We start from the raw sequence: 24,982 nt of genomic DNA on the forward strand, positions 1-24,982 counted from the left end.
GTGAAGAAGCGGAGAGCAGTTTTCGTTTTCTCGAATAGCGGAACTCGAAGCTGGCCCCCTTAACGGAGACGTGGATGACGAGTTCAAATTCTGTTCATCTCTGCGTCGATCCAACAATATTCAATGCCGCCTTGAGGCCGCGGGGAGGTTGGTGGCGTCGAGCTCAGAACGGAGTCACATTGAGGGAATGTTCGAAGAGAAAGTTCGTGGCTGTTTTATGTATCTGGTTGGGAACCAAGAGAAGGCGGGAAGCGAAGATAGGGAGGAGAATCTCCCGAAGGCCTGGAAGGCTGAATGCAAATCCAAGACGTTCATCTCCGGACATTCAAGATGTCTCTCAACAATCAAGGTCACTATCTCCAATGTTCATGTATCATGTGGACTCTCAAACGTTCAAGCTTAATGAGGTTCGAACGTCACTGCCCAGAGGTATTTAGGCCGTGGTCAACTGTGCATATGATTCGCTGGGCCGCTGGCATTCACGCTACCAATATCCCAGCGCATCGATTAGCAATTGTTCTCGGAATTATTTCAACGTTTGTAAGTGAAATTTTCTTTTCGACCGTTCTCGCGAAATCTTGCGAAATTCTATCCCTGTACCCGTGTCTTTTCTTCGTTTTTGAATGACGAGCAGACTGACCAATCCGCGCACTTCAGTGTTGGTTTTGTGTAAAAAACCCTTTTCAAAACACCCCTCAAATTCTGATTCATTATGGCTGAAGGGTGAGGGTTTCGGTTTGAGTTGTCGACCAGACCAGTGTTTAATTGATCAGCCTTTCTAATAGTGGAGACCCTGCCATCCAGGACTTTGTAAAAGACCCGCAGGCATTTTTGACCCCGTCTGCGCCTAACTCTTTGGCGACGGCCGTTAGTTCCTACAATATGTTCCCCCCCTCCCTCACATTGAAACCTGGTGGTGTACCCGACCAAGGTTACTTTCAATTCGTCCGCGACGACTTTGACGATAAGACTCGACGCACATTCGAGATCAAATATTACGGTGCCGAAGAAGGCACCAACACAGTCTGGGCATATAATCTTGGGTACAACGGTGGTGCGCTGACATCCCGTACCCCCTCGTTCATCGATATACCAAAGAAAGTGCCAGAGAACACTTTTCTCTTCACTGGGTCCCTCACCGGCTGCTCTGTCATCGTGACCAACCTCGATGAGAACACCTATCGTGTCTTCCATGACTCCCGTTTTGACAGCTCACTTCTCTATGACAATGTAGAGATGGCTATTGACTACAGTGGCTATGTGGTATCCGACCCTGGTCTTGATAACCAAGGGAAACTTACCTCCGCTGGTGGGGCAGCCTGCGTGTTTATGCAGTATCGCGACGGAAAATGGAACATGTTCGTTCAAAAGCAAACACTTGCGTCCGCTCGAAAGCAAACACCTGAAGGATTAAAGGATACGACCGTCGTTGTTCCGCGTCGCACCGAGATAAGCTTTGCTTTCAAGACCGACGACCCCACTAAACCCTCTGTAGTTGATACTGGCTACTTTCCCATCATTGTTTCGCAACCGGGCTCATACAATGCTGAGCAAGTCAGAGCGTTGTTTGACACTAGGAGAACAATAATTCGAGAGCAGTTAAGACGCGTTGCCATTGAAGCTCTGCCAGACACCACCATCCCCGACGTACCTGATGGCGAATTCGAGCCGTTTGAGGGAAACAAAATCAATCTTCGGAACCCCGGTGTCAGCAGTTCGCAGGCAGTTCGAGATGTCGTCGAGCAAACCCAGGATACTGTCAGAAAACAACTTGAAGCAGCCGAGGGTAATCTTCCACTCGATGTGTCACAGCTCCAGAAAGTAAACCTCAAGGAGTTGGTAAACCCTACTTTGGGTCAGTCCAAGGACTCTGACATCCTATACCTTTGGATTAAACAAAAGGAAGCAAGAGGATTAGATGCGGTAGTCATAACTGATGGTCGATTAGAAGCACCACTTGGCAGCACTGCAGGTGAACGCTTCACTGACCAGCAACTGGACGCACTTCGTGTTGGCAACGGGGACTTCACAGCTGGGTATGATAGTTACGATTCCACTGAAATACCAGGCTTTGCTAGCAACATGACATCATCGGAGATGGTCACATTGTTTGATGAGTCAACAGACCTCACCCAAACCCAAAGGGGAGCTTTGGTCCATCACATCCGTGTTGCTAGCGAACAAGAGTTCCGAGAGTCAGTGTGGCAGAAAACGGATAATATAGTTGGAATGTTCCAGGAAGCCGGAGGCGCGACAAAGCCCATGCCACAGGATCTCCTTCTCAATGCAATTCCTGATGAGTATGGTGGTCGGTGTTATCCTTTGGTCCGTGCGATGTCAGTAGCATTGGCGCAATCCGACTTTGCTGTCGACCAACTTGGTATCAAGCTTGTTTCCATCTCGACCTCGTCGAACGCAGATTTGTTAAACGCGGAGCTATTCAGACAATGCTTAAAAGACTTGCATTCTAGCTATCCTGCCGCCGAAGCTTCAACGCTTGTTGGCCCCACCAATCTCCAGGATGCAGTCAGTAAGCTCTCTGCAGAGGAAGGAAGTAGCACAATCTTTGCTTTAAATACCAATATACATGCAATGCTACTCGGAGCAACAAACAGGGGTGGTAAAATCTCCTACCACTTCTATGACCCTAACTTTACCCTTGCCACGTTCGCCTCGCAACAGGAGCTGGTCGATGCTACTACAAAGTTTTTTGTAGAACTCGGATATGCCGACATATATGCTGCAGATGGTACTCCATCAGATCCTGTCTTTAGTCTGGTTCAGATTGACACAGGCAAGATGGCCCGCATTGGCTTCGACTTCAATTTGAACGTCGCGGACTTTCATGAGTCCGAGACTCTCTCCGAGACCATCACTATCAGGGCAGCCCCCGAACTATACCTTCCCGACCCTGCGCGGTTCACAGAAAATCGTGCACTCAGTTCTGGAGCAAGTCTCTTGGAAGCTTCAGAGCTCGCAGAGGCATGGCGTGATGCCACGGCGAAGCTTGAGGCTAGTACTGGTCTTGGTGAGCATTGGATGCCGATTCTCGAGACCTTGGAAGATTTAGACAGCGGAGGGTACCGCGTTCAGTTTGTTAATCTGGAGGACCTTAGTGAAACGCAGTGGATCAGCACTGACGATCCAGAGATCAAGGACTTCAAGGCATACCTCGATGAACGCCTCAAAGCTCTTGACCACGCGTATGAGTTTGAAGGTGGCACCTTTGTCCAGAAGGAAGACGTTACGTCTGCCGAAGCAATCGATGGTCTGAATGCAATGTTTGTTGTCAAGACGTTAATCGAGCACTTTAATAGTAGGAATAACGCCTCTGAGGGAAACGGGAATACAAACTCCAATCTCGCAATGGCTCTCAAGGTACAAAGCTACCTCAACCTTACGCAGCTTGGGCAGCAGAGTTTAGGCGATGTTGTCAAGGTTGTTGAACTCACTCAGACCATCATCAGGAGCGAGCAAGCGGCTCAGTCCTCATTATCGACTGTTGTCAGAGCCTTCGGTCGCATATCCGAGGGTGCCGGATTTCTCTTTGGCGCCGCTAACGTTGTTTTTGATGCCTACGAACTATCTAACGCGCAGAACGAAATACAGAAAGCGGTGTTTGGTACACAGCTCGCTTTTGATTCAGCTAGCTTCCTTGCAAGTGCAGGTAGCGTGGGCGCAGGGATGCTGGGAGCATCCAGTGCCGCTGCTGTCCTGGGTGGGGTGAGTGTGATTCTAGGAGGACTCGCCTTCGGATTTGGAGCACTGGCTTCAGCATTCGGGCAGGTCGCTGAAGATGCCCAGACGGTGGGTCGGTATTTCGGAGATACAGAGGCTGCCTACAAAGCAGGAGGATACAAATATGACGAAGAGCACAAGATCCTGGTACCTCTTGTAGGCGCAGTCATAAGCGAGCTCGACTTGACCGGCGACGTCCAGTATGATAGCCAATACATCTATCGTACTCATCATGGATCCACGGGTTCGGGTTATATCAACTACTTCTTTTGGGTCGGTGACTTTCCGCAGATGGTCAGAGACAAATCTCAGGCTATCAACATACGCGAGGGCATTGGAGCCCCAGCTAGTGGTAAACTTGCAAACACCGCAGACTACACGACAGTCATTTTGCCAGCGACTCCCAAGTCCTACATCAGCTACGAGTACATGATCCTTCCGTTCGCAACAACCCGCCACGACTACGGTTTTGATATCATACGGAGGCTCGAAGTTGACAAGCGATTCGACTATGACTTTTACATCTTTCCTAGTGAGTACCTCATTCGACGTATCTCACATGAATATGTTGAGACATCGGTCGCCGTTAAACTCGATGGACGACCCGTGCGTGTCCAGGCGCCCTCTCTTCCGGACAACATGCATAACGTGTTGAAGTACACGCTGCAGGGTGCAGGTGCTGATTATACCGTTGGTCTCATGGCCGGCGTAGGCATTACATTATCCTCAGTCGAGAATACACGCTGGATCTTGGACTGTAGAGACCTCGCCAATGACACGATCACTGTCGGAGATGACACCGTCTCTGTTGGAGGCGTACAGGTGATAGTTTCAAACCGGGATTTCTCGTCGATGCTCGCCATTAACAAAAACGCGGAGGTGTTACAAGTTGATTTCGACAATCACACTACTTTCGTTGTGGAGGAGGATGCCTCCAAGTTTCCTGCTGGAAATGAGAATATCCTCGCCTATCTTAATGACCTCAATGATAAGCACTCGCTGCGTGGTATGTTTATAACTGTGGAGAACTACACCACGCCTTCGGGGCAGGCTGTTGGCCGTGCCTTTTATGACATTACTAATAAACGTCTGCTTTACACTGTTGATGCACCCACAGAGCTTACCGAGAATGTGCAGTTCGGTGCGGAGATTAGCACAGGCGAGGTGTATCTCTACAACATTGAACATCCTGGTATCTGGCGAGTGGATCCTGCAACTGGCACTTGTCTGGCAAAGTATGATGCTCTTTGTCCGTCTCCCAACAGAACCTTGATACGTGTTTGGCAAGAAGGTAAGAGATCATCCGATTGTAAATATCACATCTTAATTATTTATCAAAAGATGATCATGCCCATGCTGTATTCCGTCACCAGCTCGAGGAAAACAAATTTGGAGAATTGACCTACGTTATCGAAGCCGATAGCATGAGGCTTGTCAGCATAGTCGGAAATTCCGACTTGTTACTATTACTGAACCGATTAGCCAAATGGAATCTCTCAAATGATAACCTGCTGGCAGCCTACATCGATACCGACAATCCCTCACCTCCCTCCCCGCCCACTGATTCTCTCCCAGGAGCAACAATCAAAGCAGAGATAGATAGTCATATGATATCTGTGTTTGGTCAGGCTGATGATGGTGTCGCTTACCGATTCTGGATTCGTTTTGCGGACGGGGCCATCATCAAGCCAGGTTTCACTCCTCCAGCGGATCTCGTTCTTGCTGGGTTCATCACCCCACCTCTCGGGAATGCAGAGGAATTCTGTTTCTTCTCCCTCGCGGAACAGCGGATCACGATCCAGACCAATACACCGACGCAAACAGTTACACCTGTTACCATCCCTTCTGAGTTTGGAAAACTTGCGAATGTGTTTTGTGTTGATAACGAGCTATTTGCAATCACGGTGATGGGGTATGTGCTCCGGCTGACCTCACAAGGGGAATTGTTCCTCGAGGCTGTGAACCGACAATGGTTTACTCAGTTCCAGGGGTCCGGTGAGCACAACGAGCCTTGGTGGACGGTGTTGAAAAGCTTCGCGGAAAGTCACGGGTCGACAACAGTGTCAATTCTCGGTCTTCACAGTGTCGACCATGGTGCAGTCCCTGCCTGGTTCTGTAACGGTAGAATCGTTATAACTTCACCCCACCTCCGCGGACAGCAATTGCAGATTGCGGGACTGACGAATGGAGGAGGGGAAGCGTGGTTATGCCACTGGAAGACCGAGGAAAGCGGACAGCTCTTCAGCCAACCTCTCATTCCCAATGATAAACTTGCAACTGTCCTCTCCCCGACTACACCAGATGTGATTTCTGACCAGATTCCTGAAGGGACTAGGGTCCTGGAAGCGTATCCGTTCAAGACGGTTTTGATGACGAATAATGGATTACAGTATAGCACTACTGACGGTGTTATCTTTATCATCATGGATCGGGACACCATCACATTGTACGGTGTGGATAAATCCTGGCAGGAGAGTCATCTTGAGAATTTGGAAGCGGATTTAGGTGAGCTGGCGAAACAGTGGAGACACGGTGAGGTAGTTGTGATGCAGGGACTTGTTCCCACCACCACGCCCGCATGGTACCTAGTACCTGCGGGTAAAATAGTTGTCGTCACTAACAACAGCATAACATGGGGCGATAATCCTTTGTGGCTGGGTACCGACCTCAACGGCACCACGGGGTACTTCTACGTAGTTTCGCAGGGTGCGATATACAGTATCGGGGTAGGGGAACCACCTCGATTACAGCAATACGTCTCCATGACCGTGCGGTTCAACGATCTCCTAGTTCTCATCCCCCGCCCAGGCGAATTCTGCGCTTCCATCGCTCTGTGGAACGTGCGCTACTCTATGTTGTCCCAACGCGATGGAACTGATAACACGCTGTATTTCCTGCAACAGCCGAGTTGGGCTTATTACAACGCAAATGTCGTCGAGTGGAAAGGCCCTGGGACGGTACAGATCCAGGTGATGTTGTTCGAAGATGCTGGAGCATTGTTGACGAAGAAGATTGGAGAGGATCTTGTGATTTTCGACGTTGCTGCTGATACTCGGTCTTTGACGATGCGCAAAGCTTTTCAAGGTGCGGATACTGGGTATGGGAAGTTTAATGTTAACTTTGCTGCTGCGGGTTTGGATTTTGGTATCACACCTGCGGTCGTACAGGGTGCGCAATTGTGGTTGCAGGATACTGCGAAACTTGATTACTTGCCTGATGTTACGGTCAAGACAATCGGCTATTATCTGCAGAATTCAGGGAAGTGAGTTGTTGGTGAGATTCGATTGATCATTACTTGATTTTGGATGGGGTTGTATTCTGAATTGATGTGTTCTTCTTCTTGTGTGCATTTTGTATTTGCATGTAATTTTGTACAGTATCAGTGTCACTTTTTGAATCTGTACAAATATGGGAAGAGAAGAAAGCATGGTTGTTATGCCACTAGAAGACAAACTGAGGAAAGTGGACATCTCATTCCCAATCAATCAACAAACTGTGTTCTCCCTGAGTTCCCCCTCGACTACACCAGAACTACACCAGATGTGATTTTGGATTTGTTACCAGATTCCTAAGATCAGAAGATCGGGAGATTGCTTTGGAGGTGGAAGTGGGATCTATGTGTTGAAGGGGGGTTATGAACAACGGCCCACGGGTAATGGATAATGGATGGATGGATGGATGGATATTTAGGATAGCACTACTGACTTAGTACTGACGGACGGTGTTATCTGTTATTCTGTTTTCCCTCCCCACTCCTTCACCATCTCCGCAACCTTCACCGCCCTCTCCTCCCCCAACCCCCCCAACCCACCCAACCCACCCAACCCCTGCACAACCCCCTCTCTATCCCCACTCCCCAGCTCCTGACTCATCTTATATTTCCCCGCAATACTCTGTATCCGAACCTCTATCCCTATAATCCCTTTCTTGAGCGTACTGATATAGGAAGCCGGGGCGTCTGAGATTTTCCATGGTCCACCCTCACCCTCCCCTTCCCCCTCCCCCAACCCCAACCTTAACCTCGAATTGATCTTACCTTCCTCTTGATCCGTCAAATCCCTAACCTGCGCATCCAAGAACGTACTCGTCTCTTCACCTTCCGCATCGTCGTCGAGGTGATAATACACCCTCGCCTCTCCATACACCTGCACCGCAGCGTAGTTCCACGTCGGGACGACCTTCCCCGTGGTGGGTTTGGTGGAGGTGTAGAAGCGGGGGGAGATGTAGTGCTGGTGGGGGGTGTTGAATAGGATCATTATCTGGGATTCGAGGATCGATGGGGTTGAGGAAGGGGTTGGGGGGTCACTGATACTATTACTGATACTATTACTGATACTATTACTGAGATTGTGGATAATAGCTTTCGCCTGCGGATTAGCACGCGCCATATGTCCTCTCAGCCTCCCCAGATCCCCAGGATCGTCGACATCGACATCGAGGACCCATGGAATATGACTAGCTTGGATAAACGCGTGCGGGGGTGCGTGTAACGCTGTGGTGAATATCCCGAGAGGGTTCTCGCGGATGAACGAGTGCAGAGTGGGGATAGAGTGCGAGGTGTGGATTGGGCGGAGGTACATGTTTGGTGTGAGAGAGAAGAAAAGGAAAGGAAGGAAGGAGATCGGGCCGGGAGCCGTACCCCACACGGAATTGTTTCAATTCAACGGTCGGCGGCTAATATGCTTATGCTTGCGAGACCGCGACCACCAGCTCAAGTCCGGCGAGCGTCGCCATCGTACACGGCGTGTTGGAGTCCAACGCCGACGTTCTGGGATTTGCATGCGTTGCATTCGTCTCAATCTCAAGCTGTTTCAGAACTGGATACTAGCAGTACTAACCAGTTGTACTCGCACTCACCCAACCACTCTCACTCTCACTCCCACTCACTAACCCACTCTCACTCTCACTCTCACTCGCACTCACCAACCCACTCCGACCTCGCCCGTCTCTCAGACCAGAACGCTGAACTCATCCAGAGATTGGAAGAGTTGGAGGAAGAGGCCGCGGTGAAGGAAAGAGCGGGGAGGAGGACCGTGGTGAGGTTGGAGAAGGAGATTCAGGTGCTTAGAGACGAGTTGGACGAGGCGAGGCGTGAAGCTGCGGGTGCCATGCAGAGTCCGACGAATCAAACAGCGAGTCAAACGCAAGGGGGAAGGAGAAGAAACGCTGGCGATAGCGATGGTGCCGGTGCCGGTGACGGAGAACATAATAATTCCTCCTCTTCCCCCTCCTCCTCTTCCCCCTCCTCCTATTCCCATTCCTCCTATTCCTCCTCCTCCTCTACACTCCACCACTCCAACCCAAATCCAAACCCAAACCCAAACCCAATTCCAGATTCAATTTCCCCAATCCTAATCCCAATCCTCCAATACCTCCAATACCTCCACTGCAAAATCACCCAACTCGAAGACGCCAATGTCGCGATATGTCGTGAACGTGAACAGCTGGAGGCGGGGTGTAGAGTCCGTGATGTGCGGGTTGAGGGGGAGGAGATGAGGGAATTTCTTTGGGAGGGGGTTGATATTTTGGACGTCTTGAACACTTCGGACGGGGCTCCAGATAACTATAACTATAACTATGGAAGCACTCCCACTCCCACTCCCACTCCCACTCCCATCGACTTGGAATCCGAGCTCGTCCACAGTACACAACGCACAAAGTACACGAAGTACACGAAGTACACGAAGGATAGAAGAAACACCGTTGTTGGGTTGTCCGAACAAGAACAAGAACCGCTCGAGGTCGATTCTATGTCTTTAATTCATTCTCGCTCCGAATCACTAAATTCTCGCTCCCAATCACTCAATGAACCCGATGGACTCGATGGTGGAACACCGAAAAGTGAAATCGGAGATCTCGATTTCGATTTCGATTTCTCATGTTTGGATCTTGGAATGAGTGAGCTTGGGGGGATTGATGTCGATGAGGGCCTTTCTTCGCAGTATCAATTGCTTTCTCTTTCTCCTTCTCGTACTCCTCTTACTCCCCTTACTCCTTCTCATACTCCTACTCCTACTCCTACTCCTACTCCTCCTTCTCCTACTCATACTCATACTCCTCGTTTACAAGTATCCCCAAAATCCACACAAACCCTAACCCCCACCTCTCCCCATACCCATACCCATACCCCCACCTCTCACCCTCACCCTCCCCGCCGTCCCTCCCTTTCTCAAACCGTCAAAGCCCGGAGTCCGAGGTGGAGTTGGAGTTGGAGTTGGAGTTGGAGGTGGAGCAGGTGGAGTCCGATTCTGAGGTTGAGCGATATTTTCACATCGGCATCGGCATCGGCATCTACACCAACATCCACCTCATCCACATCCCCATCCCCCTCACCCTCCCCCTCGCCCTCACCCTCAGCATCCCCACCCTCCCCATCAGCAACACCAACACCCAAAATCCCCCCCCTGCATTCAGCGCTCCTCGAAGCGTGGGCGTGGGTCCACCTCCTTGTTGTGCTGGGGGTGTTTGTGTGGGGTGTGGCCAGGCGGGGGCCGAGTGGGGTTTTGGAGTGTGGGGGACGTTGTGCGGGTGGGGGTGGTGGTGGGGATGGGAGTGGGGGTGGAGGTGAGGGTGATGAGGGTAAGGGTAGGGTGGGAGTGGGGGTGGAGGTGGGGGTGGGGATGGGAGTGAGGGACATTGTGGGGGTAGAGATGAAGATGGGGAGAAATACATAGGTGGTTGTGGATGAGGCTCCTGTGGTGGGGTACGATGAATTATGGGTGTTCTGGGTTATGGGTGAAGTGAAGTCTGGAGTTCTGGCGTTAACACTACTAACACTACTATAACACTACTATAACACTACTACTATAACACTATAACACTACTACACTTACTACTACTCCCTTAACTTAAACCAAATTCACCCTCGGTGGATCATTACAAGCCCCCGATAGCCTATAGGATTCCCCTGGTATCTTTTCACATTTCACAGTACTGAGTAATATTTGAATCCTATGTACATATGCAAAGTTGTAACGGTACTACAGTAGTACCGCTATCGAGAAAATCACAAATTGCAAATTGTTGCAAACAACAACAACAACAACAACAATAATGCCAAAAAGAGCCAAAAAGTTATGTAAACCAACTTTCATCACCATGTCCGTCTTGTCCGTATTGTCCGTCATGGAGGATCCGGAGGAGCACAGGTTCATCGATCATCGACATTTACCACCCTTCTGAACAACGCAACGCGACCTCTTGACCGGTGACCTCAAAGAGTCAAAACAGTTCAGATTTCTGTACCATGCCGCCGAACAACACCAACCGACCGACCGACCTCAGACCTTCGGATACTTCTGAATCCTGATCTCGAACAAGCGTGGAACAAGCGTGGAACTGGCAATAGGGAACAATCTACATGGATTTGGCATTTCAGAGATTACACGAGATTACTAAGGAAAGCATTGCGGATACTATCGGATACTATGATACTATGGGCGGCTTGGATACTACTATGGCGGCTTTTGGTACTCTTTTGGTGATGTTGATGATGAGGTTGACCACCCCAACACAAGCCGAAGTTGATGTCACTACTGTACGTTCTGATGAAGAAACGGGCGAGGGTGATGTCGATAGCATGACCCCGGATGATAATAATTATCGATAATAGACCATCTCAGTTAAGTATCTAACTCTGCACTACTGTAATTTCGATCAAAGGTAAGTTATGCGCTAGGGTTAAAACGTTAACATGTTACCAAATCATCCTAATAATCAACTGATTTTCTCCCCCAGGAGCCAGAGCCGTGTATTTCGACCTATTTCGACTCCGAATACCAGGCTCTACCAGGACATAAGTAAAACTTACTATCATCATCAAGCAGTCGCTGCGAGATTCGCCAGAAGTACGATAAATATACTACCGGAGATGACGTTCGCTCCGAGTCAAGGATGAGATCGATGAGTTGAAAGATGCTAGTAGATTCTCTCCCTAGGCAATACATTCAACGTCTCTCCATTGACCGTGACCAAGTATCCAAGTATCCGAGTCCCGTACTCCCCCGACTGCACCCCTCTGCACCCTCTAGAAAGAAAGAAAAAATCCGTTCTGAGCTCGCTGCTCGAGGTCGAGTCCCTTCCGACTCGGAGTCGATGTCCCGTGACGTGATGTGTCCCGACTCAGTTTCGAGAGGTTTCGAGTTCGCGGATGGAGTACAAGTACAAATTCCTGCACGATCCGGCGTACTGGGTCTCCGAAAATCGCAGCAGCGAAACTACTAGTAGCTTTGGGAGGTTTTGGCCCGGGGGCCGGTTCAGCGTTTTCTCATTCAAGTTCAGATGCTGAGTTTATGGATCATAGTAAAGCAATGCGTAAAGCAGATTCTTGCTCCCGTCTCATTTCAGTATAGTAAAGGATTATCAATCCCGGTATTTTGAATTTCATTCTTCAACGATGCGTGATTCAGATTCGTAAGTGCTCAACCCCCCAACCTCTGCCATCGCGGGTTTCCTTGAAACGTATATTGTCATCAACTGTAATGAATAAATAAGATGGGGGAGGAGGGGGGGAACTACATACTACATACTACATACTACTACTACACAAAGTGGGGTGTTCCAAGTAATAATACAACCGGCTACCTACTATACTATGTATACCGTTTCCTATGAATTGTACATGGAGGCAAATAAAATGAGATACAAAAGTACAGATCCAAGAGAATCTAAAAATGCGAGCGAAACATGAATCACAACAACATATACAGCCCAAGCCCCCCATTGATTTGAACTGGTTTGTTTGATTTATTTGATGTATTATCAGTATTAACAGTCCGTAACACCAAACAGCTTATCAAGCTGTGTCTTGTACTCCTCCTCTACAGCCTTTCTGCGGATATTCCCCTTTGACGCTGTTCGGGGTAACGAACCAGGAGGGACGACGATGATCATATCCGCGGATGTGATACTCTCGTGGATGTATCTTCGGCGGTGGAATTGACGGATCTTTCTCCAGATGTCCTTTTTGAGCTTGGTCTCGTCGACCCCTGCGGTGCTTTCGACAAAGAGCACTGGGGAGGGACGTCCGGTTCCGACGACGATACATTCTGAGATTAGGGAACCGCACATTGCGCGGGCGTTGTCCTCGATGGACCTAAGAGTTATTATTGTGTAATGAGTATGTAGAAAAGGCGTTATTTGACGAAAAAATACTTACTTGGTATCGCATCTGAGACTGCTCTCAGTTTTAATCCAATCATCGTCCCTCCCAGCGAAGATATACTTCCCAGATCCGACTTCGATGAACAAGTCCCCGGTATGGAAATCCCCATCCTCGGGATTCCTCAACGAAACGTCGGGGCAGTCGCCAGATTCCGCGAGCACCACAAATTCGAGGAGCCGATTCGTAGATTGATGCCCAGAGTCACCATCCTCCGCCTGAGCACTAGTATTAACCGGACGGAACTCGTACGCAAGTCCACTCAATGGGCGTAGATGTCTCCGAGTATTCGGATCCTCCCCTCCTAATGAAACGAGTGTCGATCCACCCAATTCCGTACTCCCAAAGATCTCCTGCAGGTTAATCCCGGATTTATACGCGAAATCCTGGTCTTCCTTGGATAACGCCATTCCACAGGTGGTGACCTCGTCGAGCCCCACTAGCACGCGGAGGAAATCTGGGTTGCTACGCGCAGCGCGGAGGAGAGCGGAGAAGAAGGCGGAGAATTGCCATATACGGTTGACGTTGCAGTGTTCGACCATCGCGGCTAGTTCGTCTGCGGGGTAAGGGAATCGTCTTGGCTGGGCGATGCAGGTGCCGTATTGCATAAGGCAGATGAGCATGGTCGTTTGTCCTATATGACACATGCTTCCGCTGTAAAGGGATGTTCAGTACTTTGGTGTGAGATTTTGTGGATTTTAAAAGGAAGGTATACTCACATCCAAGTACTGACGTCCTGGCCGTTCTTGTTAAGTGGGACACAGAGCTGGCTGGCTTTGCGAGCTACGGCATCGAGCCAGCGATAGTTGCAAGGGACTAGTTTAGGGCTTCCAGACGTGGACCCACTCGTATGGAACACGAACGCACAATCCGAAGGATCGACAGGTTCTTCTTCCGATACAAGATATGAATCGTTGACATCCTGAAGTAAACTCCGTGATGACACCTCGATATCAGAGAATGAAATAGCTGTAAATATCGGTACAGGGGAGTTCACCATCCCTTGGTCACCGATGGAACTTGACGTTCCTAGGTCACATACCAGTGCCCTAGCTCCCGCCTTCTGAAGAAGCTCAAAAATCACAGTCGGGTCGGGAAGACGAAGACTGAATAACTGGGGAACATATCCCGCTTTGGAGATCCCGTAGATGTGGAGCACATCAGAATAGGTGTATCCCCCAATCCACAGTCCCACCACCGATTTACGCGGAATGTTACCCCGGATATTTAACTCGCGCGCCCAATATCTGGCGCATAGCTGGACATCATCGGAGAATTGTTTAAACGTGATCGTGTCCCAGCGGGGTATTCCAGTGGACGTGGATTCCACTGAAGGTACTTTGAATGCTGCTGAGCGAGCGAAACGCTCGCTGCTATCCCGGAGGATAGATAGGTGTGTTAGTAGCTTGGGTTTGCTGGAAGAGGAGGTGGAAGTGGAGAGAGGCATCTTGGAAAGGAAGAGATGCAACTACTAAAGAAAAAGATAAGGAGTCAGCACAGATAATCTCAGCCTTCTTATAAAGTCGGAGAATACTTTTTTGAATGCGGATAACAAACCTTGCACCGAATCATGTCGACGAAGGAAGAGTCACAACTTTGTCGGAAGCGGTACTACATACTACGCCGTACGGCCAGACAGCGCTCACGTCTCAGGTAACGAACCAACCACTGAACAGCATTGAGATGTATAGATGTTCGTGTACCCACGTACTAAGCTTTTCTTTCGGGTTTCCTTTAGTGGTGTGTAGCCCGCAAAACACAGTGAGAAGTCAACGCAGCTGTCTGTAAAAAGCGAAATGGGGGTAAGTTTCTTATTATTTTAGTCACTAGCTCGAAAGGATTACAGATGACACACACACCCCCCGCATTTTTTCGGATGTGCTCAAATTAGGCCCCTTGCATAGCTGTGATCTGTGACACTGAAACCGCTCCTGATTTCTTGTGCTGTACAGATCCAATGTTACAGCTGATTGTTTACTGTTACAGGATGTTACTGTGGTGGCTCGAATGAAAGCTACTCTGAAAGGGACCGGTGTAGCAAACTGAGATTGTGTCTAAATTCGCATGGTGACTCTTTGAGAACTCTTGCACATCCTCCGATGTATGTGTTATGCAGAAACTTGACGCGCGAATGATGTTATGAGTCGAATGAGTTCTACCCATTGAATCGGACACCGGATGACTCGAGCGCGGTCTAATTAGTGACCAAGATACACAGCCTTTTCGATAGCATTTTTTTGAGATACGGCGAGTGGCGGGAGGTCGAGCGTCAACGTTAAAGAGACTGCGCCCAACGGGTATTCAAACTGGGAATGATAGGAACTGATTGGGACTTATTGGAACCAGGTAACTGAGTAAGCATCTGAGTGTAAGCATAATGAGGCGTAATGCTATGCTGTTGGCGGAGTCGGAGTCAACGTTGCCAATTGGGAGAGAGAGAGATTGACCTAAAAGAGCAGTGGCAGTATAAGGCGCGTAGCTTGAAGATAAGAATGTACTTGGAAGTTGCTAGTTAGCAATGAGCATGCCAAAGTATTGAAATAAATGAGTGAAGTACAGTTTCATACACCGTTGGTGAAGTGGTTATCATGCTTGCCTTCCATTCAGGTTCTTTGGATGTTATAGCAAGCGGCTCGGGTTCGATTCCCGAACGGTGTATGCAAGTCATGGTTTTGGATTTGATTTTGGTATTTTTTTCTTTGCCCGAGAATCAGGATCGTTGCTGGATGAAGGTGCTGAAATATCTGATTATGCATTAAAAACAGAAGAGACGATGACACCCGTACCACCGCGCCAAAATCTTCCATAGCGCCGTAACTCTGAGTCTGTCTGAGTCTCTGTAGTTCGAAGTTGCTTTCCGCCCGTGTTTTACTCCCCGGCTACCTTTCCAGCTTACTACAATACCCAAGTTTCCCAAAACCCACTGGCTCAGTGTCCTGAATGAAACTCAATTCAATGCTAATAGACTAGCAAAAAAATAATTACAGAATCCTCCAGAACATATCCGTATGTGACCGAAAAGTCAAGGGGAACTACGGCGGGTTTCAAAGGCTTTCTCGCTCAATTAATGGATTTTGGACACTGATTCATCCGACTCCTTTGTCCAGGTGGTCGGGGATTGAGCATTTCTACTTCTTAGCCCCGTCCTGAAAAGCTTGTGTTATACGTTCATGAACTCGATAGACGTATAGCTGCTGTTAGACAACAGCCAATTTCCTCGTCATTCTTCGACTCTAATGTTAACTGGGTGAAGCCCACCGACACCACATGTCATTAGCTGGGTAAGTCCTCTACCTATATTGGCTCGTCAGGAGGTCAAGTTGTTGTTATCTTTCAAGATATTCCATACAACCAGTCAACATTCATATCCTCACCGTAAGTTTGCAGGAACTAACATCTCATCCACAGGTTCAACTCCGTCCAGCACTAACTCTCCCGGGCCGAATTTGTGTCTTGCTTCCATTGACTCGGGGACGAGGTGAACGGCACGTTCCCGAATGCTGGTGTCACACATTACTACACACAGTGGTATGAATCACCCGTTCTGGACGACGGGCTGCACACAGTTAACTTGTCAAAGTTTGTGGTAGATGTGGACTACGCGATCATCACCGTGGGCCTGACGACACCTGTGGGTAGTACCTCGACCATAATTGTGGATGATTCTAACACCGAAATCAAGCATCAAGGTAGTGGATGGAATATGAGTGGACGCATCTTTAATGATGAACGGAGGCTGGGCACATGGGCCACCGTTAGGAAATTCAACTCATCGCATGGACTCCTTGGGTAATACTTTCAGATTCCAATTTTCTAGTGTGCACTTTTCTTCTCCGGCCTGTTTTTCAGCCAATGCCTTTCAAACCTTTGTCCAGGCAGTAGCATCGCAGTCTTCGCCGTTTTTGGATGGACTGGGACCGGAAGCCTTACTCTCGATTTTTCTCTGGACAACCAAACTACTATCTCGGTGGTCAGCATACCATCAGGCTCAACTCCTCCCCATCAGGAAACACCGAATTATCAATTTCTCTCATCCAACCTTACCTCAGGCAACCATACACTCTTTGCAAATGACACTGACACGATTGGAAACCAGACGTTCGTTTTCGATTATCTCACCTATATTCCATCGTTCGAGTTACTCGCGAACAAACCAGACTTCACGGACACGGGCACTGTATTACCAACACCTGGAGCAGTAGCGGCTCCCACGCAAGGGAATGGCAACTGCAAGCATGTAAATACTAGCGTTATCGTTGGTTGCGTGGTGGGGGGTCTAGTGGGCCTGACGTTTCTCGCTGCTTTTGCATTTATCATAGCCCGCCGATGGCATAAACTCAAGGCAGAGTCAGCGCTTGTTTCTCCTAGACCGATGGATACGCAAAACATGAATAGTAAGACTCTTCAACCTTTCAACCTGTTCCTTGATACTTTTGAACAATGCAGCATATGCCAGTACAAATTCCACGGGCGCACAGGCCCAGTCACCAAGTGTCCAAAGTTTCGCTTCCCCTGTCAACGATAAGATCAAGACTCTACGCCATAATGGTCCGCCATGGCCCACACCAAACCCTGTGCTATACCCTTTGCGGTACGGGGAATCGACAATGACCAGTCTGCCAGGTAGTGCGGTGTCAGGACGAGATACGAACCCCACACAGGCTCAAATGAACGAGCTACGTAGGAGACCTGATGATATAACTTCGTGAGATTCACCTCCGGCCTATGACGATCCTTGATCAGAACATCATTCAGTCTTTATGAGGGAAGCTAACCTCTGTATTTAATGTTTATAGGATTCGTACTTTTGAGCTTGGAGCGCGAATGCTCTGCGTTATTTTGTCGACGTCGTTACATACCTTTGCATCATTATATGTTTCTATACATCTATCTTCAGCGTTGACGGCTTTGGACTTCGAAGAAGTTTGAAAACAAACTTATCATAGAACATAGGGAAAATTTTTCAAAGAGTCAAAACAAGCGCGCCCAATCATCTCGCACAGCAATGATTGATTGCGATAAGTTGATTGCACAGGGCAAGTGAAAGAAACTACTTGCTCTTGAGTGTTGCTGTCAATCCTGTGTTCTGTTGAACTGATCCAAGTTTGTGTCCAAGTAGCATCTCCACTGGCATCTAGCACATCGTTAATGGCTTGCACAGTCGTGATACATTGTGCATGAGTATTATCATTCCAAACTGTGTCACGGGAAATTATGTCAAGATGATTCGTACACACGCCGGACTGCCTTTTTATCTGTGGAATTGTTCTCCTAAGAAAACAACAAACCTTTCGCCTACACCTTCCTCGCTCCAGTCCACACTTCCGCGCTCAATAGTACCCAGTGTGATCGCCTTCTTTTGAGCAGTGACAAACTGCCGCTTCAGTCGGGAAAGTTCTGGTAGTGTAACATTCCGTGATGGAAGGATTAGCTTGAGACGTGTAGAACCTGACACTGGGGATGTATGCGAAAGGGTTACAACACCCCCAAACCCGTTTTGTGACGACAATATTTGTTGCATAATCGAGAGCGTTGTTTTTTCCAGCACTGCTAGTGCATCTGTCGGAGCTTTAGCTGTCTATTATGATTGAACGATTGCGTTAATTAGTAGGGCACGCTGCAAAAGAGGGTGGAAACCAACCGCGACTGTTCCTGAATTGGGGTTATTTACTTTGCCCTTTTCTACAGCATCCCATATAGCATTCAAAGTCGATTGTGATATTGACTCATCGGACCACAGTAAAGTAAAGAGAGGTGAGTCCCATCGAACCATTGAAGAGGGTTCTTCATATCGTAGGAAGAGATTTTCCAAGGTTTCATCGGAATATTTATCATCTCCTTCCCGAAGTTTGTTCCAGTTTCGACACTGCTCTTGTGGTGTCAGCACATATACCTAATTGACAAAGCACGATTAACATAGGCTCTGGTAAAAGGACGCAGTAAACAAAGCGGCCGGTATTGACCAGTTTAGTTTGGTGCAAGGACTATCCGAGCGCAACGGAGCCACCCAATGTTCGCATTAGCAGAAACCACGGAAGAATGAAGGTCCGTCTCAGCATCATCAAAATCTGTCCGGGGATTGTACAAGGAAGTTCAAGGAACAGCGGGAAAATTAGAACAGCCCCTCGGTCGAATGTTCCGAGTATTCGAAAATAATTTGATGATTTGTATACACAGATGTAGTGGTCGAAGTGGTCGACCCTTCGATGGAACTCGAAATAGTAAAAATGTAGACTGTGTTGGTATTGGTTGCGAGTCAAGAGCAATTGTGGCATTTGGATGGACCGAAGAGCATACGCATATGCACATATCAACCCAGAAACGAACGACATCGAAGAAGGAAGACAGACGCGGTACCGCAGCCATTGTAAAGAGAAGACTCACAGTTGCGACTCTCACTTTCATCTCTCTGGCAGCACAATAGATTTGATATCGAAAGCCCTTGATATAGTTGGGGGCATCGACAATGAGGATATTATTTGGTGAAAGTAGTCGTATTATTGCAGTCAGGAGTGCGCCGCGAGCTGGTTTTTCGGCAGCAGAGTTATCGTAGGCTGATCGCTTGATATCTAGCGAATGGGACATTTCTGAGAGCAGTATAACGTCTTTTGAGCCGCTGGCCTTTTCCTGAAGGAACGCCTTTAGTTGCCTTGCTCTGGAGCTTTTTCCAGAAGCAGGATAGCCAGTGATGGTAATGAGTGACATATAATAGTAGAGACAAACTTAGGCAAACTGAATCTGTGTAGTAGGGGTCGTTGATATGAGCCAACGTGGGAAATCCAAGGTTGTCTTTACACGACCGAACTGATCAGTTTTGGCTCACATACGCTCCTTATCATTTTCTATTTCTTCTTTCTTTCGACATTCTCCTTTGGGCTGAGCTAAAATCTGTGTATCCCTCCGCTTTTTGCGGCCAACTCTGCGGTAAAACGCCATGATCGCCGCTCTGAATCCCGCAGTCTCTCAGCAACAGCAGTATCCAATGCCTGATGATCTCGAGGAAAGGCTTTGCCCTGGTTGTAAACTCTCGGTTGTATCGGAAGAAGGTGGGCTGGTCGTTGCATTCGGGTACGTTCTCCTCCCCCAAGAGAAATTCGCTATTTGACTTAGCGACATTAGCCAATGTTTCTTCCACGTAAACTGCTTTAAATGCGCCAAATGTAACGACAAAGTCACTGCAGACACTAATCTGCTACTGCTCTCCGATGGCTCTCCAATCTGCGCCAACTGTTCCTACGCTTGTAACGTCTGTAAACAGCCAATTCTTGACGAAGCTATCATGACCGGTGACGATGCATACCATGCTCATTGCTTTAAATGCAAAGTCTGCAAGAACCGGATTGATGAACTCGTCTTTGCCAAAACTAGCCAGGGCATATATTGTATGGATTGTCATAACGAGCGTATGATAAAGATTAGGAAACATACCCAGAAGAAAGCAGAGCGCGATCGGGAGAGGCAGGCCGCACAGGCAGCCGCGTATAATGAACTTGGCGTCGGCGGAGCCAACAAAGGTGGAAGTGTATCTACTAGTCATCGCGACAGAGAGCTCAGGGCTAGGGAAATGCTCGGAAAGGATACATCATCGCAGACCCTTCAATCATCTCGCAGCACTGAATTCTCGCTCAACGGACATCCATCTCATCCCCTTCGTGCACCGCATGCGAATAAGGCCTCCGAATTTTCCCGTAATAACCAGTCATCAGTATTTCACCCACCCCCTCGCACTTCATCTGTCGATAGCGCCAGCCAACGCCCTACTCCGTCCAAGAATCACTCTATGCCTGTTGCTCTAGAAGAGCCGTCTTTATCTAATCACCCTGCAGTTCCTTCACTCTCTGTTCCTCTTACCACTAATGGCGGTCTTCATGTCACGTCCACCCGGGACAAGCGCCGCTCAATTAATCCGGGATTGGTTATCAAGCCACCCGGAGAGCCTTCTACCGCTTCATCCTCCTTATCACCAATCCAACGCGAGCCGCCTTCACCAGTGAATGACTTATTCGGCGGCTCTCCAACCTCAGTGAAGGCAACCTCGCCATTTAGAGAAAACTTTCCATCCAGTCGACCATCGTCCGCTGCGTCTAACAATTCGGCTAATGTTCATCGCCAACGTAGTAGGCCGACATCTGCGATGTCTTCGTCCTCGGTTGGAGCCGCTACGTCTACAAATGGAGATGAATCAACCGTAACCATGCGTCCATCTCCATCACCACTGCGTCCTACTACACCTCATGTTTCTTCCTCTACCCGTCCGAATTCTGCAAATAGTCTTCAAAAACCGGAAAGATTCTCCGGGAGATTGAGTTCTCGTCCTGGCTCTGCTGCCGGCAGGGATAGACCCCCATCCCGTGCGGACGTACCGAGAAGCGTAGAAAGCACTACTGATGAAGACGACGATGACGAAGAGAAACAGGAAATAAAAAGTTCTCGCTTCGACCGTGCTCCTCAGCGGTCTATGACCGATGACTCAGCCAAATATTCTCTAATTGATGCTTATAGCGGAGTGGCAGCAGACTCTACAACGTATACAGATAAAGAACCACATCAGAGGACTTTCAGCGTAGAAAGTGTACCTCCTATGCCGCCTCCCAAAGATTCAAAAGTGGGTCCTCCAGCACCTTTGTCGACGCTACCAAAACGGGTGTCTTCCTCTAGTCATGGTCCAATCTCCGCAATGTCAGATCCTCCTTCCCTAACTCCAGAACCCCATGCTCTCCTCAGCGTACCTAGTCCCAAATCTCTTAACACTCCCACTGGTACTGCCGGACTATCCGTCCCAGTTATGTCACGGAATGACTCATCTCACAGTAACACCAGCGCTTCTACTTCTGGTCCCGGTGAAGTCTCTGACACTGAAACAACCGAAACCACAGCTGAGGATAAGGAACTTCTAGATGCAGAGATTGAAGCCGAGGAAAATGGTGAAGAGTCAGGCAACCGTGCAACTGCAACTTTCATTGCACCTGCCCTCCCTCCGATTCGCTTCTCCCTCAATGCCGCAGATTTTTCGGATCTCTTCACTTCCGTTGGAGGAAACATGAATTCACTCAAAAATTTTGACACGTTGGCTACAGTGGCAGAGAATCACAGTTCAGAGAGGAAGCTATGGGATATTACTCCTTCGACACCGCCACCATCTGCTGCGTCAGTCCAGCCGAACACGATGTCGCAGACTTTAAACGTCCAATCCGTACGAGTAGTACCAGACTTGCCCGGCCCTGAACCTACATCATCGTCAACATTGATGCCTGTTCATAATGAGTTCTCCTCGAGCGTATACTCCTCAGCTCATGATCCAACATCCGTTGTTGGAACTGCAGAAGAAAGTGTTCCCAATTCAGAAGATGGACATTCATCCAATTCGGATCATCATAGTAAAAAGGAGAAAGGAGGTCTATTGAGGAAAGTGTCCTTTGGGAAAAGGAATAAGCTCGACCGCAGTGCATCGTCGTCAAGAGCTTTGAGAGAAAGGGAAAAGAGAGTCACGGAAGCGATGCCAGTGCCTTTGAACTCAAAGGCTGGCCTGACAGCTCCTCCTTTGAGCCGAACCATCTCGGAACCACAAGTCAAAAACATCTCCGACGAGACGCCACCTTCAACGACAATCATGGTTTCACCTCCGGCAGATGCAAAGGAAGAAGCGAAAGAGCCAATATCTGCTGCTGATCTTGTACTTCAGAGACTTCAGGATGTATTAGCTGATGCGACCGATCGAGGTGCACAGCAGATGAAGTTTGATCGTGGCTTTGTCGAAGCAATTGTGAACGCCATGGCAACGAAGAAGGCAGACTACGTGGAGGCCCGGAAACAAATTGACAGTATGAAGGTGTGTTTGTTTCGCATTTGTGATATGGTGGTCCTCTATACTCATGCCACCGGCTCCAGCGCGCGAGTAAGCAATATATTGACGGTATCAGTGTGGCGCAGACTGAGTACGACCGCGAATTGAAAGCCCGTCGCGATGCAGAAGCAGAAGTCACTCGACTTCGCGTCCTGCTTTCTGGTCAAGCAGCACGATTGACTGCTTTGACCGGTGACTCGAGAAGACAGGAATTAAGGCAACAAATGTCAAAGGAACTCCACGAAAACTTGAATGGTTTGGAGCGTGACTTGAGCAAACTGAAAGTGGAACGGGACGTCACATTAGCGGAAGTTGAGGAATTAAATGCTGTCAGGTGCGAACAGTCTTCACGTTCGTCTGGGATCTCTTTCTTTCGCTTTTTTGAGTCTGTATCCAGATGTCCTTGGCGCTAACACTTTCTTCATTGGCAGTTCTATTAGCGGTGTTACTTCCGAACCACCTGCTAATCTCAGTCGTAGCTTGACCAAACGACTCGACAATCTCAAAAGTCAGTATCAACGCGATCTTGTACCCTTAACCCAACAACGTGAGGCCTTAACTCGGGAGGTCATGGAGCTGAAGGCTGCCCGTGATGTTTTCTTGGAAGAAACCACTGTGTTGAATGCACGTAATGAAGAGCTGGCTCAGCTGAGTGCACAATATTCCCGTCGAGTTGCCATGGCCCCTCCCAATGCTCCCTCGAACTCGAATGGAACCGAGACACCTTCTAAAAATATTGGGCCCATGATCGTAGAGACCCCAGTACGAATAGATTCCCGGAATATTCAACAACAACAGACCCCACAACAGACGCACCAGTTATCGGCGTATTCTTCCGTTGAAGAGTTCGACGCTCGCAAGACTAAAGTGGAGGAAACACATACACCATCCCGGGGTCCCGTCAAGGTCTTCAAGTGGGGCTCGAGAGCAAAAGAAGTATCGGCTCCTATTGCTCAGTCAGTCACAGAGAAAGTTAAGATAGGACATATGGAACATAGCTTTCAACCGTTAAGTCTGCTACGCTTTACGCGATGTGACCACTGTGGAGAGAAGATGTGGGGCTCTCAGCTGCGTTGTATGGGATGTAGCATTTCTGTGCATACGCGTTGTGTGAACCAAGTACATTCGGCTTGCTCTCCACAAACACATAATTCGAATGGTGGTGGTAATAATGAGGATTCTCAGCTTCTACGTGAGTGCGTTCTGTCTCCTTTAAGTGTCAGCTTTCTGACTGTTCCGTTTCGCATCAGCACCATCAATGTTCGGTCGAGATCTGATAGAGCAAGTCCTGGCTGATGCTAAAGGCGGTTCAAGAAAGGTGCCTGTCATTGTCGAAAAGTGCATAGAAGCAGTTGAGAAGTTAGGTCCGTTCATGTGGCGTTTCAATTGTTCCTCGTCGTCTCTCATGTCTGATAAATGACATTTTTACAGCAATGGACTATGAAGGCATCTACCGAAAGACTGGTGGGTCTGGGCAATCCCGAATAATCACACAACTTTTCGAGCGTGGAGACTACCAAGCATTTGACCTTTTGGACTCGGATCGCTTCAACGACATTTGCAGCGTCACATCCGTGCTGAAGACTTACCTTCGTTCACTTCCTGTACCACTACTTACGCATGACCTACATGATCAATTCATGTCTGCAGTCGAAATTCGGGATCCTGTCTTGAAGAACAGTACATTGACCGAATTGGTGAACAATCTTCCCCCAGAGCATTATCATACAGTACGAATGTTGATGCTGCACCTTAATCGGTGAGAATAGGATACTTTTGAAGAGATATGCTGTTTATTGACTGCCTCTCCTCAGAATATGTCAGCTTTCAGAGGTCAACCTGATGAACGCCCGTAACCTTGGAGTCGTTTTTGGCCGTGAGTGGACACGCTTTCCTTTCCACTTTTTTCTCTGAATGTTCGAATTTAGCTACTTTAATGAGGTCGCGAAATCCCGGCGCGGAGTTTAGTGATATGGCAGGCAAAGCATTATCAATCGAATGGTTGGTCGAAAGTGCACCACAGGTGTTCAATACACCAACGGACCTATAATTTTACCCTTCCTCCTTGCTCGAACATTCTTTCGTCTTCTTCCTCGCTCCTTCCGTGTTTATTCTATGATATATTGTCTCCCATTTTTGTGGGAGCTTTGTGCATATGCGTACATACAGTCTATTTTACGGATTCAGGCTTTCTCTTTGCATGGGCTGTTTGATAGCTTATCTTATTCCATCTCTTTCTC

The 24,982-nt window shown here is 48.5% G+C and overlaps 8 protein-coding genes and 1 non-coding gene across 9 annotated transcripts; 6 read left to right on the forward strand and 3 right to left on the reverse strand.

Annotated features, from left to right (window-relative positions):
* Positions 1-712: 712 nt before the first annotated feature.
* On the forward strand, positions 713-7,134 carry C8R40DRAFT_1069700 (TcdA/TcdB pore forming domain-containing protein; the record flags this gene model as incomplete). The annotated part of the gene is made up of 4 exons (XM_046226143.1): positions 713-723; positions 774-5,029; positions 5,080-7,000; positions 7,116-7,134. The coding sequence occupies 4 exons, from the start codon at positions 713-715 to the stop codon at positions 7,132-7,134; spliced, it is 6,207 nt and encodes a 2,068-aa protein (XP_046086339.1).
* Positions 7,135-7,469: 335 nt separating this feature from the next.
* C8R40DRAFT_1046031 (transcriptional regulator PAI 2-type) lies at positions 7,470-8,318 on the reverse strand (the record flags this gene model as incomplete). The annotated part of the gene is made up of 1 exon (XM_046224348.1): positions 7,470-8,318. The coding sequence occupies one exon, from the start codon at positions 8,316-8,318 to the stop codon at positions 7,470-7,472; it is 849 nt and encodes a 282-aa protein (XP_046086340.1).
* Positions 8,319-8,417: 99 nt separating this feature from the next.
* C8R40DRAFT_1170865 (uncharacterized protein) lies at positions 8,418-10,412 on the forward strand (the record flags this gene model as incomplete). Its single annotated transcript, XM_046231603.1, has 1 exon — positions 8,418-10,412. The coding sequence occupies one exon, from the start codon at positions 8,418-8,420 to the stop codon at positions 10,410-10,412; it is 1,995 nt and encodes a 664-aa protein (XP_046086341.1).
* A 406-nt stretch (positions 10,413-10,818) lies between these two features.
* On the forward strand, positions 10,819-11,961 carry C8R40DRAFT_1265355 (uncharacterized protein; the record flags this gene model as incomplete). Its single annotated transcript, XM_046233908.1, has 4 exons — positions 10,819-11,275; positions 11,351-11,400; positions 11,476-11,537; positions 11,714-11,961. Exons 1-4 carry the CDS (start codon positions 11,099-11,101, stop codon positions 11,959-11,961), a joined length of 537 nt encoding a protein of 178 aa, XP_046086342.1. The 5' UTR covers positions 10,819-11,098.
* Positions 11,962-12,504: 543 nt separating this feature from the next.
* On the reverse strand, positions 12,505-14,345 carry C8R40DRAFT_1160874 (uncharacterized protein; the record flags this gene model as incomplete). Its single annotated transcript, XM_046230066.1, has 3 exons — positions 12,505-12,832; positions 12,896-13,552; positions 13,618-14,345. The coding sequence occupies 3 exons, from the start codon at positions 14,343-14,345 to the stop codon at positions 12,505-12,507; spliced, it is 1,713 nt and encodes a 570-aa protein (XP_046086343.1).
* A 1,118-nt stretch (positions 14,346-15,463) lies between these two features.
* Positions 15,464-15,556, forward strand: C8R40DRAFT_t137. The gene has a single exon. It is a non-coding gene; the product is annotated as a tRNA-Gly (tRNA).
* A 609-nt stretch (positions 15,557-16,165) lies between these two features.
* On the forward strand, positions 16,166-17,607 carry C8R40DRAFT_1069705 (uncharacterized protein; the record flags this gene model as incomplete). The annotated part of the gene is made up of 5 exons (XM_046226144.1): positions 16,166-16,179; positions 16,237-16,273; positions 16,425-16,687; positions 16,748-17,292; positions 17,345-17,607. The coding sequence occupies 5 exons, from the start codon at positions 16,166-16,168 to the stop codon at positions 17,605-17,607; spliced, it is 1,122 nt and encodes a 373-aa protein (XP_046086344.1).
* Positions 17,608-17,995: 388 nt separating this feature from the next.
* C8R40DRAFT_227978 (chromatin associated protein KTI12) lies at positions 17,996-19,671 on the reverse strand. The gene is made up of 3 exons (XM_046234403.1): positions 19,283-19,671; positions 18,540-18,791; positions 17,996-18,476 (listed from the first exon to the last, which is right to left on the reverse strand). The coding sequence occupies exons 1-3, from the start codon at positions 19,601-19,603 to the stop codon at positions 18,150-18,152; spliced, it is 900 nt and encodes a 299-aa protein (XP_046086345.1). The 5' UTR covers positions 19,604-19,671; the 3' UTR covers positions 17,996-18,149.
* A 161-nt stretch (positions 19,672-19,832) lies between these two features.
* C8R40DRAFT_1170869 (uncharacterized protein) lies at positions 19,833-24,792 on the forward strand (the record flags this gene model as incomplete). Its single annotated transcript, XM_046231604.1, has 8 exons — positions 19,833-19,966; positions 20,018-22,727; positions 22,787-23,076; positions 23,129-23,934; positions 23,993-24,106; positions 24,174-24,501; positions 24,557-24,618; positions 24,671-24,792. 8 exons carry the CDS (start codon positions 19,833-19,835, stop codon positions 24,790-24,792), a joined length of 4,566 nt encoding a protein of 1,521 aa, XP_046086346.1.
* Positions 24,793-24,982: the final 190 nt, after the last annotated feature.

Source organism: Lentinula edodes (genome assembly GCF_021015755.1).
Source record: "Lentinula edodes strain Le(Bin) 0899 ss11 chromosome Unknown C8R40scaffold_18, whole genome shotgun sequence".
In the NCBI taxonomy this organism is placed as follows: domain Eukaryota; kingdom Fungi; phylum Basidiomycota; class Agaricomycetes; order Agaricales; family Omphalotaceae; genus Lentinula; species Lentinula edodes.

Bases quoted from the DNA above. Each gene is read 5' to 3' on its own strand.
- C8R40DRAFT_227978 (XM_046234403.1), bottom strand. From the start codon at position 19,603: ATGTCACTCATTACCATCACTGGCTATCCTGCTTCTGGAAAAAGCTCC. The intron at 18,792-19,282 runs GTGAGTCTTCTC...TTTGTCAATTAG, and splicing joins TGAAAGTGAGAGTCGCAACT to GTATATGTGCTGACACCACA. The intron at 18,477-18,539 runs GTTGGTTTCCAC...CAATCATAATAG, and splicing joins CCAATTCAGGAACAGTCGCG to ACAGCTAAAGCTCCGACAGA.